Source organism: Chrysoperla carnea, chromosome 1 (assembly GCF_905475395.1).
Source record: "Chrysoperla carnea chromosome 1, inChrCarn1.1, whole genome shotgun sequence".
NCBI lineage: Eukaryota > Metazoa > Arthropoda > Insecta > Neuroptera > Chrysopidae > Chrysoperla > Chrysoperla carnea.
The window spans coordinates 16,040,319-16,052,487 of NC_058337.1; the positions used below are offsets into that span (position 1 = coordinate 16,040,319).

Consider the following 12,169-nt stretch of genomic DNA (forward strand, 5'->3'; position numbering starts at 1 on the left):
CGGGTAGTATTTTTGGTAATATTGATAATGTGACTAATCAACGTATGACATTAACATTTGTTGCTGATGGTAATGTAGAAATTTTAAAAATTCCTTCGTATCAATTTCATCAATTACTTGAATTATTTCCACATTTCAAAGAGATATTTTTATTACAAATTGCGATAAATACAGATTATTTGAAAAATTCAACAAATGTAACTAAGATACCACAAACTCCTCCAAAACCAATCAATACCAAATCAAAATATATCCTTCTTAGAGAATCAAAATACTATGAATATTGGAAATTATTTACAATAACTCATGGATTTCTTGCATTTACTTCAGATTTATATCATCGTGCTGTATGTGAATTATCTTTGCCATTTTTGATATGTTTATATTTATTGGATTTAATGTATTTATCAAAAATCATTACATTTCATAGATTATCATATAGAAATGCAGCAGGTCTTTTGATAACTAATCCTAAATTAATTGGTGCAAAATATCGAAGAACACGTGAATTTAAAATTGATTTATTAATAATGATACCATTTGATTTTATCTTATTATTCGTGACTAATCAATCAATTTTTATTCAATGGATTACATTAAATGTATGTCGTATATTTAAATTATTACGAGTCGTTTATTTATTAATATTCTTCATGAAGACTAACGTACTATTAACAAGTCGTTACATTCTTGTATACAGTGTCGTATTATTAATTATAAGTCTGTTACATATACTTATATGTTTTGGAATATTATTAAATTGTGCATTCTCATTAGTTCAATGGATGAACTTAGAAAATAATTGTCCATTAATAAAACCCTCAGCACAAAGTTTTAATACGTTTTATTTTATGACAAAAGTTATATTGCAAATTATGTATTGCTCATTAATAAAAATTGTATCACCAGCACAATATCTACCAATATTATATTTAATATTTTTACTATTAATCAGACATTTTGTTATCGTATATACAATGACCAAATTATATGCAAACATAGAAGCATCCGCTGTCTTTATGAAACAATTTGAACGAAATATGAAACAAACAATAACATATTGTAAGAAAAGAAACTTATCAAAATGTTTAATAAATCGTACTAATGATTTTTTTATACAATTATGGCATTATAAATATGGTACAAATACATCAGAATTATTTGATACATTACCATATTTTTTAAAAGAAGCTGTCATGAATTCATTATTCTTAAGAAATTTTATGTATAAGAATAAATTATTTGAAAATTGTCATCCAGATTTTATACGACAATTTATAACAAAAATGAAAATTACTACATACTTTCCAGGAGATTATGTATGTTATCAGGGACAGAAAGACGAAACTATATATTTTCTTTATCATGGTGAAGTGTATGTTTATGAAGAAAATTTTTTGGGTACTGAAAAGTTTATTCGAATTTTAGATAAGGGTAGTTTGTTTGGTTTGAAACAAGGATTATGTTACATGATTCCACACGAATATAATTATGTTGCTAAAACTAATGTTATTGTTGCACATGTGAAACGAGGTGAATGGAAGCATTTCTTAGATTTTTTTATTGCTATTAAATATAATATTTATAGATCTGATGTAGTCAAATAATAATAATAAAAATTTTGTTAAATTTATTTTATGACTATTTGAAAAACATTAATATAAGTGAGAAGCATGAACAATAGATAACAGGACATCGAATTATCACCGAATGCAATGCTAAATAAATGTCCACGAATTGGTACTATTATTTTTCGTCAGCAGACAGCACTGACGGAAATAATGGATGGAATTTAAATGCAGGCACAAAGAAATCCCTTTCACATGTGTGAATCAACTATTGGTCCACACATTATTAATATTATGTATCAAATAGTTAACGATCTTTTTAAAAATGACATCCTTGTATTGAATGGTTAGAAAGAACAAAAGAAAAAATTTACTAAAATTATTGTAAATAATATTTTAACTATGCGTTGACATTTTTTAGCCAAACTCGCAAACATACCAAATTGCTATAGATCGGTCCGACTTCGCACGGAAAAATACGAAATTTTGTCACCTCCAAGTAAGCATGCGGTTTACTATCGTGTAGGCACACGGTCTTCGATTCATGAAGGATAACTAGAAATATGTAAGGCAACTGTACACATTATTCTCAATGTTGTAAGGCAACTTCGACAGGTATGTCAACAGCCATATTTAGGGAGATGTTTTTAGGGGAAAATAAATTTAGGAAAATATATATATCGTTCATTCCTTCTTGTTTGCGGCATATTTACCATTATTTCGTTGATTATTTTATATTATTGTTATTGGAAATAATTAAAATTTTACGTGTGTTTGTTTACTTAAAATATTTTAAAATATGCAGTATCATCATAGAGATAATAACCTAGAGCCCTAAAGTGGCCGCCAGTATTTACAAAAATTAACGTATAAACGTCTTTCTTTTCTGTTTCTTTTTAAGCGGTCAAGAATTCACTTATTCCGTTTCTTATGTCTTTACACCTCTAGGTTATTATCTCTATGGGTATCACACATTTAACATTTAACGTTATATTTACCAGTAATACCAACTTAAAAATTTATTTACTACTAATTACTAGTTCTGGAGTGTAAAGAAAAATTTCTTTGCTACTAATTACTAGTTCTGGAGTTTAAAGGTAAAGAATTACAATTTCGGTTAAAAAAGTGACCCTAAAATTGCATTAAATTACGGTGGCATTGGGGTTCCAGAGGACCATGTATACATATACTACGCTCCGCTATACGAGCGCAATTATAGCCCCTTTATTTAATGTTATTTTGTGGCCACTTTTTGAGTTAAATAGCCATAACAAATTGTGTTCCTTTACATCTACAGTTCTACACTCCATATTACTAGTCAAATTAATTCATATAATTTTGCTTTTCTTAAAAATAGCTATTAGTTTCAACTTATAAATTATAAACACATATTAAAGGAAAATTATACAATAGATTGAAAAAAAAAATTGCTGATTTGACCAAAGTCGATACTGCTATACTACTTTAAAATGGCAACAATACAACTGAAAAACCTAAATTAATGGCAAAAAATTAGTTTTTTAAACTTTGACCTTCACCTGCCTACCACTTAACCCGTTAAAAATCGTGTGGAAGTTTAATAATCGAATTATAAGTACTAAAAGCTACCTAGATCCAAATTTTCAACTGGCTAATAATTATGTACAAATCATTTGCTGGGACGAATGTACTAATAATCGTTGAAGATAAAAAATAAACTAAATATTTTGTATAACAATTTATTTTTTATTTACAAATAATATTTTTTTACCGTCAAGTATCAATTATTTCGTATTAATAATATAAATTAGAAATTAAGTAACCCAACGTCAAAGACCCAAATATCCACACGTCGTAAATGTTATTAACAATGTAATAACAATAAATAAAATAGCTACCCAAATTGGCATCGTTGCTAAAAAATAAAAATAATAATGATTATTTTTTCTAATTTTGAATAATTTGAATATTTTCCTTACTTCTATATGGTAGACTATGAATACATATTCTATTATCGACCGAAATTGATATAACTGCTGCTTCTGATTTACTTGTAATTGTAGGCTCTTGTTCTGATGAACACACGGGAAGGAATTCTAATCCAGTTACAAACATTGAATGTGCTCCCGGAATGTGAAGTACACGCTAAATAAAAATATTTATTATTAAATATATTAAAAAATATATATACAGTGTGTTGCATTTAAGATGAAGAAACCCCCATACTTTCCTTATTGAGAGGAATATCGATTTGAATGCTTGCACAGTCACAGGGTCGCCGAGAGAAAAGTCGGGCCCAGAGGATGAATAAGTTTCGGTCTCTACCCTCAATAATATATGTATATTTTAAGAGGAACAAGATTATCAAAATTTTTAGACTTTGTTTTTTTTTTTTTTTTTTTTTATTGATTAATTGAAATAGTGGTCACAATGAATATGAATTGATGTATCCAGGTTTTAATTGTAAATGGAGGGGAAAAAACCGTCTAATATTCGGCTTCAATTGTTTAAATCGAAAAACTGTTCAGAAAAAAGTGTATTACTACAACACTTGTTATTTATAGTAAAAAAATTTTTTTCTTATCTTCGATTTATATTTCCCTCCCTCTCGTCGGGCCTGCACAGTCATACAAGATGATGGATCACATTTTTAACATTCTTTTACTCGAAATTTGAACTTTAAACTCAGCTTACTACAAATTGACAAATAGGGCCGATTTTTAATATTTTGCTTCGCGTTTCAGATATCGAAAAAAAATTAATCGAAAAGTTACTGTTTACCTTACATCACCGTTTTCCAGCTATAAGCATTTGATAAACAAAAATGCAGATTTTCGCCGACAACTCGTTTTTGACGAAAATAGAAATTATTTTGATGTTTCAGTCAAAAATTTAGAATAAAAGCCATTAGAAATTATATTTTAGACAATTTTAAATATTTTTTGACCTGTGACAATTTTAACTAAAACTCACCGTTTTCGATATATAATCGTTTAAAAAAAATAAGTACGGATTTTTTCCGAAAATTTATTTTTGACGAAAATAAAGATTATTTGACGAATCTGGTCAAAAGTTTGATGAAAAAACTATATGACTTTATATTTTGGACAATTTTACACTTTTAACTCGTGACAATTTTTACCTTTCCTCATCGTTCTTGATACATCAGCGTTAGAAAAAAAAATAGGGGTTTTTGCCGAAAATTTGTTATTGACGAAAATCAAGATCCTAAATACTTTATGACTTTTGACATTTTTTATCTTACCGTACCGTTTTCGATATATAAGTATAATAAGCGTAAGGAAATTTCGGTAAAAATCTTTATTTATAGAGAATTTCCCGTTCTTAAAATGGACTCGGACATGGATGCAACATTTCTTAAAAGTAACCTTAGCCGATTTACTTTTAGTGTACACAAGCTCAAGTCGTCAAGTTAGAATTAAAGTTTGTGTAATAACTGACATCTTAAATACAGCCTAAAGATATATTAATCTTCCTAATAATTGCTTAAATAAAATCTTAAAGTTTTATCGTTTTTCTTAAGCAAAAAACGACCACAGATTATCTATCTACTTTTAAAATTGTACGTATTCTTATTACCTGTAAACTAAATGCTATATAAATAGAAACTGAACCACTAAACATTGTTCCAATTGCAACGAAACGACCATCATCTCTTACGGCTAATGCTGATAAACTCTCATCAACACTTGCAACTTTTAATAACTCAGCAGATTCAGGTTCCCACATTTGTAAATATGCTTTTTGTTTACCAGCTCGACCTGTAGGATTTGTTATTGTGAACAGCTTACATTTTTTGTTATCGCCATCGACTTTACCATACCTAAACAGATATAAGTAAAACTTTTACAGAATTGACAGAAATATTTAAACATTGTAGGTAAATAGGAGTAGGACGCTAATTTTATTGGCCTATTACTTGCAAGTAACACAATTGCTTTAATCTTATCATATAAGGTGGACCATTTTAATCTACAATGGATAACAGCTCGTTTTGTAAAAACCAATAGAAAATTAACTTAAACAAAAATTGCAGAGTTTAATGGGGGGGGGGGGGGTATCATGTTCTGGCATCAGATTAGACATTTGCAGATTAAACTCCTCTTAAATTTTCGTTGGTGGAAAAAAATATTTCTAAAGAAAAGCGATTTTCTAGAGACGAATGGTTAAAGTTACATTTGAATTTCAAGCCCTGCGATTATACCCTTTATCAATTTGAAATTTGGATATGTTATAAGTACTCATATTCTATCTGCCCTGTTTACTTTAATTTTCGAAAATCTTGTTAATTTTCCCAATTTTCATTGTTCACTTCCAGATATAGTGGAATGCGAAAAGTATCTAAGTTTGGACAATGAAAATTGTGAAATTTAACATTCGAAAATTAAAACTATCAGGGCGGATAGAATATGAGTACCTATAACATATCCAAATTTCAAATCGATAGAGTAAAGGGTATAATATGCTTGAAATTCAAATGAAACTTTAACCATTCGTATCTAGAAAGTCGTTTTTCTTTATAAATATTTTTTTCCACCAATGAATATTTAAGAGGAGTCTTAAAAAAATTATAAAGTTTCACACCAATCAAATAATAATTTCACGCCATTGAAAAATGTGTAGAGAACCGTCTTAAGATCGCATTTTATTGAAAAAAATCTAATTTTTCTAAAATTAAACCAAGTTTGGCCTTTTTCGAAATTTTTATTTCAATTAAAAATCATCTTGATCGTTTTCATTTTCTTAAAGCTTAACTTTTAATTTTGACATCACAATTCGAATTAACTACCTTGGAAACCCCCTTAGTAGAAATGTGCGAGCATCTTTGTTGAGTATTTTACGTGTTTTCAGTTGATTTGCAAATTTTTAATTTTCCAACAACTTTAGTTGCTAATTACACCCTATTCCCCACCTGCCACGAATGCATTAAGTTTAGAATTTTAGAATTCAGCTCTAGGTTTATAATGCTTAAAATTTTTTTAAAAATTGTATTTATCTCACCTGCAACGTTTGTATAAGTATTTAGATCCTTGAGGCTGATTCCAGTTCAGGGTGTGAACTTTTTTACCAGTTTTATAATCCCAAATATTTGCTTTCCCATCTTTCGCTATTGTTATTAATTTATTATCATTAATTGGACTAAAATCGATATCATCTAATTCTTTATTATGCGCTTTAATATCAAGCAATAATTTCATTATTGGAAAACTCCATATTCGTACATGACCATCCGTTCCACCTGTTACCATTACAGAACCATTTTGTAATATCCTAACTACTCGCTGGCATGGTTCTGTTTCAGCGTTATCTGTTTGTACACTGTCTTCTGGAGAGATCGTAAACCATATTCGTTTCTTCAATTTTGTTTCTCTAGATTGATTATGATTTTCTGTTTCTACTTTTTTATCCGACGATTTTCGACGTTTTCTAAGATCATTTTTAATATCCTCTGTATCGTGTTCCGATTTATTTTCTTTAATATTTGTACAGTTTTCAACGTCTCTTAATGATACTTTCACAGAATATAATTGGCAGTAGCTTTCTTGACCTGCTACAAGATAAGATCGCTTAGAATCATTATAGGTTGCACAGTTCATTACAACACTAAGGCCCGTTTCATGTCGAATTACTTCTTCAGCAACAAAATTTTTGCCATTATGAGTTATCTCAAAAATTTCCTATAAATAATTGTTGTATGTTTATATATATTATGCAAATATTATTTTATCTTAAAACTTACAAATCCATTAGCCACCCCTGTTTTTGATGATCCTCCACCTCCAGCGACCAAAACATGACGACTTGTGAGCATTTGTAAAGCATATAATGGGAAGTTGACCCTTGCCAACAATCCATCTTGTCTTCTTCGAGAAGGTGGCATCACATAAATATTATATATTTAAATTATTTTATGAAAATGGTTTTATAAAAAGGTTAAATCATGTACACGACCAATGTTCCACGTAAGTACAATTAATTAAAATAACCAAAGTTCAGAACACAACCCCCCATAAAACGGTGAATAAACTTCAGTGACATGAAATTATAAAATTTACAAAATAACATTGAAATTATACTTATAATTTCAATAGAAATTAAAATAAATCGAAAATCTTATAAATTCATATTATTTGTACACATTGCACTTTTAATAATGTGTAGTGACAACTAATTAAAAATGACAACTTTATAGTTTTATAACTTAAGCACAGATGTCACTACCATACACCTACTACTACAACTATTATCTCGTCTTATCATTGTTTAATACGTGTTTGATGACAATAGAACATCACAGGCGAACTGAGATATATTTAAAAAATTTAATTATTTTCAAAATTATTTAATATTATTAATTCTTTGTAAACTAACTTAAACAATTACAAGTTTTTTTTTGTAAAAAGTTAAAAAGTTCATACAAACACATACACATATCTAAAAGTAATTTATTAACGAGATATTGGCAAATAAAGATATTCATTAAACAATACAACATTTAGATTAAGTGATCAAAGCGGCCTCCGTTTTGTTGAATTCAGCATTCAGCACGATGAATCTTTGCTTCCTTAGCACTTCCTATAATTCGCGATTCGATTCTATAGCTCTTCTTGGTCACCAATCACCATAGGTTGTTTAACACAGAAGCCGAGACTCGAACCAGACCCTATAGATATCCGCTCTAGGACGTAGCCATATCCATAAGCTCTTGAACATAAAAGTGCAGGTTACCGGTGGATAACTCGGTAGGATATTGTTTAAACTAATTTTTTTTAACAAATAAATAATATTGACCAAGTCGTTTCGGAAAAAATTTTATCATATAATTGGGATTAAAATTAACAAAAAATGTTCTCAGGCAGTTTTCTCTAATCCCTCCAGTTCTCGAATAAAAAATTAGTAAAATTTGAAAATACGCGATTTTTATTGATTGTATGAAAAAATCAGAATTTTAATATATATAAAATTTTTACTTGTATTTTTGATAAGAGAGCGCGCGAAAAACCACAAAAAAATAATGATTTTCTGTTCTATGCTAGAAAGGTGGGATTTTCACCAATCGACTCAAAATCAAATCAAATTAACAGAAGAGTTTGAAAAATTTCATTTTCAACGCAACTATCCGGAAAAACTGTTTTTCGTATTTTTTTGTTAAACAAAAATTAGTTTAAAAATATCCTACCGGGTTACCTATAGACAACCTACACTTTTACGTTTAGGAGCATTTTTTAAACGGGATCCTGCAAAATTATCCATGCGAAAATTATTCATGCTCAATGACGGATTAACGGGTCTGTAACAAGTTCACTGCCAATGTTTTATAATCTGATTTATATGATTCATTCTAATATCATCTATAAAATAATAATTTATCTTTTACCGAAATAATGATGGATTAGAATATTTTATAATGATTTGATATTTTTTATGAGTAGGTGATGAAGAAACTCTAACGGAAAAAAATATCCTTATAAAGAAAGTTTTAACCGTCAAAATAAAACCCACACATAAAATAAATAAACGTGTGAGTCTGATGAATCAGCATTACATTCACAGCAGCCACAACAGCACATATACTACAGTAAATATAAACAAGAAAATAGATTTTAGTAAATATAAATATTTTACTTAAAAACAAACAATTGACTGATTTAATTGTTGAAATACCATGTATAGACAATGTTAATTACTCTGTCATATTATACATACATACATGTCACACATATATAACTGATTACCCATATAATACTACAATTTTCGCATAATATGCGCTCTCACGGGTAAACAGTGATGTTTACGAAAAAATGTTTCATACAAAAGTTGTTCATTTTTTTAAAAGGAACATTTTTTCATTTAAACTTTTGTTCTATCTCTAACAGTTTACAAGATGGGTCCTACGGACTCAAGACCCAATTGACCTATGTTGCTCATTTACGAACTCGACCTCACTTTTTACGTCCTCAACACGCTATAATAATTTCAGTTTGATATCTCTTTTCGTTTTTGAGTAATCGTAATGACAGGCGGACAGACGGACAGACGACAGACGACAAACAGACAGATAACCAGAAATGAAATGAACGAAAAAACATAACAGTTATTCATTATTTATCAATAAACGAAAGCTATCTCTCAAATTTATTTATTGACCTACTTTTCGGAGTCTGTAATAGGTTTCAAACCTATAAATAGGTTCGAAATCTAAATGAACGAAAAAACGTGTCAGTAATTGTGTATTTATCAATCATCGAAAACTGCGTCTCACATTTGACATTTGACTGACCTTTGTCATTGACCTTATTGGCCTACTTGTTACCATTCGATAGATAATCAAAATTCCAAAAAATTTATAGAACTTGATTGTACGTGCGATAGTAACAAAGATAACTAATAAAAACCAACTCACCCCTGTATTGACACGGGGTTGTTTCTTCCCTCACCATCACGAATACGAAAACTGGGTTTTAGACTCAGAACATGCTCCCAAACACCCCCTAAAAATTTCGACCATTAAGGATTTTTAAAAAAAGTAAAATATCTATATTTACTGTACTAACAAACAGATCGAACCGTTTTTTGTTTGTAATTGTAAATATGTTTTATTTATTGGATTTTCAAGAACAAAGACAATGTTACAGAACCAGTGAAAGAGATTTAGTATTTATACATCATATACATGCTTTACTAAAACTTTATTTTGTTCATTTGTTGTGTTTATTTTTAAAAATGCTATACAGCAATTCGAAGATGCATAAAAATTTCCGTGTGCAATTTATTTTTTGTCGATTTTATACGAAACTAAAGAAAATAGAAGGTTGGAAATTTTGCTTCATGTTGTTAATTTATTTCACATATTTTCATAACAACCTCACTCGGTTAATGTTAAGCAGGTCAAACATCGAATTTCCAATGAAGATGTTGCAGACTTCTTTATACAGTGTGTTCATTTCAAAAGTATCCACCCTTACTAACTCTTGATATGATGTGACTATTGTTTTAAGTGAAAACACGCCGATTTAGATATTAAGAAGGAAGTTCAAAAATAGTATCTAGGGAATTTCAGGTTTCATCCCTTACACACCCCCCCCTACAACCTTGAAATTTCACATGGCACGCCCTACTTTTTGATACCTCATTTGAAAGGGCATAAAATTTTCTCATCAACCATTATAAAAAAATGAAATCTATCGATTTCTTATTAAGAAAGACTACACAAAAGTTGAAAGGTATGAATTCCATCTTCTGTGATTATGACAAAGACACAGGGGAACATATCGCATCCACTTACAGGCTAGCAGATCCCTCGCGCTCTCTATGTATAATATTCTATGGTGGTGCCACAATTTGACAGCTGATTCTTGTAAAATAAATTAAAATAAAAAGAAAATAAAGTAGCTTTTTATTTCATGCATTTTCTATTTCTATGTTAACATTTAACATTCTGAAAACTCATTTTGTGGTATCACTGTTTTCCGTGCCAACAACTGAATCATTTAAATCTAAAAACAATATTTTTTTGTATACACATTTTACTGATTTCTATGGTAATAATTTACGAGTGGATCATGCTCTAACGGAATAGGCATTTTTACTAAATTTTTTTATCACTTCAGGTGAAGCACGGACAGGAAAGTAAAGTTGGTTGGTTGGTTTGAAATTTTTTAATTAAACAAAGAGGAAGGTATAGGTTAGTGACGCCATTGTTAGATATCACCATGAAGATACATATAAAATACTTATAAAACTTAGGTTGCTAAAAGGGTATGGGCGCAACCAATCTTTGAATGCTTATAACTTCTTCGTTATTTAGTTTTACATTTTTATGCGTAATATGGCAAATTCGACACCAGGCAACTACCCTACCGAATGGATGATTTATAAAAAAGACGTTTGTTTAAAACGGGGGCTCCTTCCCTCACTAAATTTTAATGAACGTGTAAACGCACGGCCTCCATGACTGTAATTGATTTGCATCCCTATAATGGTAATGGATCCCTATATTAATGTAACCACTGGATATTTTCGTTATACAATTAGGACCCGTTTAATAACTCTTTATTTTGCTGTAAATATGGCAATTCCAAATCCAAATTGTTGCGCCACAGTTATCGTATTTGAACCAAATAGTGTATACACTAAGGTACAAAAAGAACATTAAGGTAAATGCTATCTAATCTTGCTTTTATTAATAAACTTTATGAATCATCATAATTAAAATAACTGATAGCAAATTAACAAAAAAACAATAATATACGTTTTAATTTTAATTAATAAAATGTAGTAATGTACCCTTGGGTTGTTTCCTGTAATGTAAGATCGGATTTCATCCACCGGGACCGGATTTAATCCACCCATGGGCACAATCAATTGGGAAACCTTTTGGGGAGTAAAACTCTTTAAGCATTTTATAGCGAATAAAATTGGCATTTCCGTGTCAGGGTCTGAGTCGACGAAATTAAACTTTGGCGAAACGCATTCCCAGGCAGGACGTCAAATATTCATTCGTAGCACTCGATATTTGCAAAGAAAATGGGTTTACAAATTTTTTTTTTTGCTTGTGACAACAGCGACGAATGAATGCTCCTTTTCGGTACGGTTTAGCT

At 29.6% G+C, this 12,169-nt stretch overlaps 1 protein-coding gene across 1 annotated transcript; it reads right to left on the minus strand.

Moving 5' to 3' along the window:
• Positions 1 to 3,270: 3,270 nt before the first annotated feature.
• Positions 3,271 to 7,629, minus strand: LOC123296757 (prolactin regulatory element-binding protein). Its single transcript, XM_044878407.1, has 5 exons — positions 7,309 to 7,629; positions 6,570 to 7,246; positions 5,148 to 5,391; positions 3,527 to 3,692; positions 3,271 to 3,462 (listed from the first exon to the last, which is right to left on the minus strand). Exons 1-5 carry the CDS (start codon positions 7,447 to 7,449, stop codon positions 3,377 to 3,379), a joined length of 1,314 nt encoding a protein of 437 aa, XP_044734342.1. The 5' UTR covers positions 7,450 to 7,629; the 3' UTR covers positions 3,271 to 3,376.
• Between the last annotated feature and the right edge of the window lie 4,540 nt (positions 7,630 to 12,169).

Bases quoted from the DNA above. Each gene is read 5' to 3' on its own strand.
- LOC123296757 (XM_044878407.1), bottom strand. From the start codon at position 7,449: ATGCCACCTTCTCGAAGAAGACAAGATGGATTGTTGGCAAGGGTCAAC. The intron at 7,247-7,308 runs GTAAGTTTTAAG...AATTATTTATAG, and splicing joins CAGGGGTGGCTAATGGATTT to GAAATTTTTGAGATAACTCA. The intron at 3,463-3,526 runs GTAAGGAAAATA...TTTATTTTTTAG, and splicing joins TCATAGTCTACCATATAGAA to CAACGATGCCAATTTGGGTA.